This window comes from Octopus bimaculoides, chromosome 16 (assembly GCF_001194135.2).
Source record: "Octopus bimaculoides isolate UCB-OBI-ISO-001 chromosome 16, ASM119413v2, whole genome shotgun sequence".
Classification (NCBI taxonomy): Eukaryota; Metazoa; Mollusca; class Cephalopoda; order Octopoda; family Octopodidae; genus Octopus; species Octopus bimaculoides.
This window is the reverse complement of record NC_068996.1, coordinates 44,022,950-44,027,857: the sequence shown is the minus strand read 5'-3', so window position 1 is coordinate 44,027,857 and position 4,908 is coordinate 44,022,950. Positions and strand designations below refer to the sequence as shown.

Sequence of the window (4,908 nt, the reverse complement as noted above, 5' to 3'; positions counted from 1 at the left end):
TATATATATATATATATATATATATATATATATGTACGTATGTATGTATGTATGTATGTACACACACACACACATGCTTATGTGCATGTTTGTATACATGTATGCACATACACCCATTATCTCATAGCTTCAACATTTCAATGATGTGATTACTTATTTTTAGAATGACATTGTAGAGTAGGTGTGAGAGGCTGGATCTGGACAGTTTGAACATAAAAGCAAGTTCAATACTTGAACTGGATACAGCCAGTTTAAATGCTAAAGGGTTAAGAGAAGAAGAAAAAAAAACCAAAAATCCAACATTTTTTTTTTCTTCTTGACAAATATTTAAACCATTCAACTTACCTCATTGCTTTCTTGATCTCCAAGGGCATGTGCAACACCAGATCCAATACTAGCAGTAGCCTTTCGACTTTTGGTATTGATCACTTTACTGCCGGCAGGGCAGGTGAACATGTGATCAGCATCACAGGGGCAGTTCTGAGACTCTTGATATTTTCGGTTGTTGTTAGCAGTATTTTCAAATTTTTCCAAACATCCATCTCTCTCTGCATAATAAATAATGGATTTCAAATGAGAAAAAAAAAGGCAAAAAATATGGAAAAAAAAAAAAATGACATGGTTAAGATAAATCTATTTTGCTGTTGTTGTTGTTGTTGTTTCTTTATTTGTTCACATGTCAGACAAAATGTTCAGTGGTATTTCTTCTGGTTTTATGTTCTGAGTTCAAATCCACTGAGGTAAACATTGCCTTGTTTCCTTTCAGAATCAATGAAATAAACTGAATACTGGGGTCATATTAATCAATTAGCCCCACCCCCTAAAGTTTCACCCCACTTGAACACCGGGGTCAATGTAATTAACTGTCCTCCTCTTCAAAATGTCAGGCCTTGTGCCTATAGTAAAAATATCATTATTTTTATTTATTTTTATCATAGGTTTTGTAGGAACTCCTGGAGTCTTGCATGCATAGCAGGCTTGCTGCCTGCAGACTACGGTACCATGTTATCTGTTCTTTTCAACTATTTAATACTTTCCTGATTATTCTGGCTGTACCAAGGAGGCAAACCTTTTGTAACAGTCCTTCTGGGCACTCTATTCCGATTTCTTTTATATTCCTCTTGATGCCTTCTGTTACTATCCCTAAGGACCCAACAGTAATTGGCACTTTCTTCACCATTATTTTCTATGGCTGGGTTATTTTGTACTTAAGATGATTGTATATATCTCTCTTTTTCGCCTTCTTTCTTGACTATTCGTGGGTCAAAGGGGCATGCAACGTTAACTACATAGCATATGTGGTGCACCTTGTCCACTACCACTAAGTCTTGTCTGTTATGCTCTAGCACCTGATCTGTTTGGATTGGAAATCCCAGAGGATTTTACTAGTCTCTAACTCCACCACTCTGTGGTTTGGGCTCATACCACATCTTGTCTCTCTCTAGCCCCCACTTATTGCACAGTTTCCAGTGTAGCCAATTTTGCTGCCTGATCATGCCACCACAAATCTAGAAGTTTTGGACAGGTCTAGAGCATTCATTCATGATATAGGCAATGGTTTCGTCCACTCCGTTACAGAAGTGGCACAGCGGAGACACTTGCTCATTGCTAAGGTTAACCCTCCAGTTCGTGGCCAAAGCTTGGTCTTGCACTGCCAGTATAGTGCTCTTGGTCTCTTTTTTCAATGTTCCTTTCTTCAGCCATTCTCACCTGATTTTTTCCAGCAATTTCTGTTGTAGCTACATGGAATTGATTGTGTAGTCTCTTCCTGCGTAATTCTTCTACATGTCCTTTTTAACTTCTTTTGTTTTTCCTTTATTCTCTGCTTTCAATACTCCCTCGTTCCTAACTGTCACTAGCAAGGTTTCCTTACTTTGGGCTAGGTATTTCATTAAGCTCTCTATTTCGATACACATGCAGTCTTCCACACTTATCAGTCCTCTTCCTCCATTTGCTCTCTTCATGTATAGGCGATCAGTGACTGTATGTGAATGATGGGCTCCATGCATTGTTAGGAGCTTTCTCGACTTTCTGTCCATCTCCTTTAGCTCCTCTTCTGTCCACTTCAGGATTCCAGTATCATACCAAACTACTGCGACTGTGCACGAGTTTATTGCCAAAATTATGTTCCTGGCATTCAGCTATGAAGCCAATATTTTTCTCGCTCACCGCAGGTACTCTCTGTTTGTCTTTTCCTTCATGTCACTGGGTTTAATGCCATCTCCCTCAAGTATTCCCAGGTATTTATAGTTGGATTTAGGTTGAATTGCCTTCATCACTTCACTCCTTGGCAACCATATGCCTTCTGTCTGGACAAGCTTTCCTCATCTCAATACCATCGCAGCACATTTTGAGAGCCCAAACTCCATCTTAATATCATTGGAGAAAATCCATACAGACTGGACTAAGCAGTCTAGTTCTCCCTCACTTTTTATGAATAATTTCAAGTTGTCCATGAATACCTAGTGGTTCAGCTTTCCTTTACCTCTTCTCAGGTCATACCCCAACTTTGTTTTTTGTAGTATTTCACTCAAGGGGATCATTCCCAGCACAAAGATCATACTGTCCCCTTGAAAGATTCTTCTCTTGATTTTCACCTCTCCTAATATTTGATTCCCTACTGTCAATTCCGTTCTCCAACATTTCATACTGCTCCCTATAGGACTTCTCATATTTTCTGCTACTCCGTACATTTCCATTGTTCTTATTATCCATGAGTGTGGTATCCTATCCTAGGCTTTACGATAGTCAATCCATGCCATGCTTAAGTTTGTGTGTCTTCTCTTGCAGTTCTTGCTAATTAGATTATCAATTAAAAGCTGATCCTTCATTCCCAGACTCCTCTTTCAACACCCTTTCTGTTTAATAGGTAGCAGCCCACCTTTTTCTAAGTCTTTATACCAAAGCACCTGACATTAGTTTCCACATTATTATTATTACTATTATTATTGAGTGAGAGAGCAGTGCATGCCATCAAAGTGACACTGGGGCACAAATATATGAGGCCCAGTATACCCATCATGACTACCTGTCTGATAAGGGGACACCAGGCACATGCATCACAACCATATGTGCATGGCATGGCGATCTCATATCAAGATAAACAGTGTATAACCTCGCAGGTGGGGCCCAGTTAGAATTTTCTTCAGGTCGAGTAGCCCATCCCGCTCAAAAGGTCCTTGAATAAAGGTTGTTTGAGGATGTCGAACAAAATACCTATGTTCCCAAAGGTGAATTATTCAAACCCCAAAGAATTCCTCTCAGCACATGGCTATGATGCTCCCCCACTACTTCTGCTCATGATCAGAGATGCACATATCGTCAGCCACCAAGGGACATGCTCAACTGATTAAGGTCAAGCAACTGACAAACAAATCTGTGGTATTGAGCAGAATATTTGTTGCAGCCCATCTTTTTATACCAAGACAAAACAATCAGTTAAGATAAGAAGCCACGAGAACCACTGTCTGGTACTGCATCAGGGAAATTATTATTATTATTATTATTATTATTATTATTATTATTATTATCAAGGTGGTGAGCTGACAGAACCATTAGGACGCTGGATAAAATACTTAGCGGTATTTCATCTGCCATTACGTACTTAGTTCAAATTCTGCCGAGGTCAACTTTGCCTTTCATTCTTTCGGGGATGATTAAACAATCACCAGTTACGTACTGGGGTCAATGTAATCAGCTTAATCCCTTCCCCCAAATCTGAGGCCTTGTGCAGATTGGAGCCTAGTGCAGCCTTCTGGCTTGCCAGACCCCAGTCGAACCGTCCAACCCATGCCAACATGAAAAGCAGATATTAAATGATGATGATGATGATGATGATGTTGTGATTGTGGCATTGAAGGAGATGTTGATGATGATGATGATGATGAGGAGGAGGAGGAGGAGCAATAGTTGCAAAATTTTCCCCACTAAGAACAAAATCTATTATAATGAGAATGATGGGCTTATTATTGCTGTTGTTGTTGTTCATGTTAATGAGGAGGACAACAATGACAACAACAATGACAATGACAAGGGTGAGGAGGAGGAGGAGGAGGAGGAAGATAGTGAGGATGATGTCGAGGATGGGGTGGAGGTCAATGATGATGATGACAAGGAGAACAAGGACAAGGACAAGTAAAGGAGGAGGAGGATGAGGGCAAGGAAGAGAACAAGGATGAGAGGGAGGAGGAGGACAAGGAGGAGGACGAGGAAGATAAGGAGGACGATGACGATGACAATGACAATGACTGTGACGATGACGACATTGATGATTATGGGCATGGTGGCAGCAATACTAATGTCTTGAACAACAGTGGCAAAATAAGCAATGTTAAGCACAACAAAAACTTACTTAACAAATGAGAATTATGGCATTGTTGTTACTATTGACAATGATGATAATGATGGTGGCAGTGATGATGTTGACGACGACAACGATGACAACAATGACAATGATGATGATGTCAGTGTTAAAGACAAAGGATTCACCTGTGTATCCTTTTGGACAAGGGTTCGGTGGATTGCAGTAAGCTGGTAAATCCTTATCAGACTTTATTTCCTGTTTAGTAGTCTTCTGTTTCCCTTGCGGTGTCAAATGCTGTTCTCCAGAGCCTCCTGTAATAATGAAGAAAACAACAATATATATATATATATATATATAGATTTATGTATATATTAATATTATCTCGGTTGAAAAAACTTCAATAATGAAAATATGTTAATAATTACCAGGGTAGCAAAAATCATACAAAACTGGGATATCATACTCGATTAATAGGTAGAAATACCAAGTTAAAGTGATGTATTTTGAGTAGATATGAAGAATAATAATAAATCGACCTCCATTTATTATTATTCTTCATACATACTTATATATACATACTTATATATATATATATATATATATAT

At 38.9% G+C, this 4,908-nt stretch overlaps 1 protein-coding gene across 1 annotated transcript in view; it reads right to left on the bottom strand.

Moving 5' to 3' along the window:
• The window catches only part of LOC106880967 (uncharacterized), a 42,664-nt gene that overhangs the window by 14,068 nt on the left and 23,688 nt on the right, over nt 1–4,908 (bottom strand). The window contains exons 3-4 of the mRNA XM_014931145.2: nt 4,489–4,614; nt 346–548 (exon numbers count right to left, since the gene is read on the bottom strand). Of these exons, the coding sequence (XP_014786631.1) occupies nt 346–548; nt 4,489–4,614 (329 nt within the window). The remainder of the gene's footprint in view (nt 1–345; nt 549–4,488; nt 4,615–4,908) is intronic.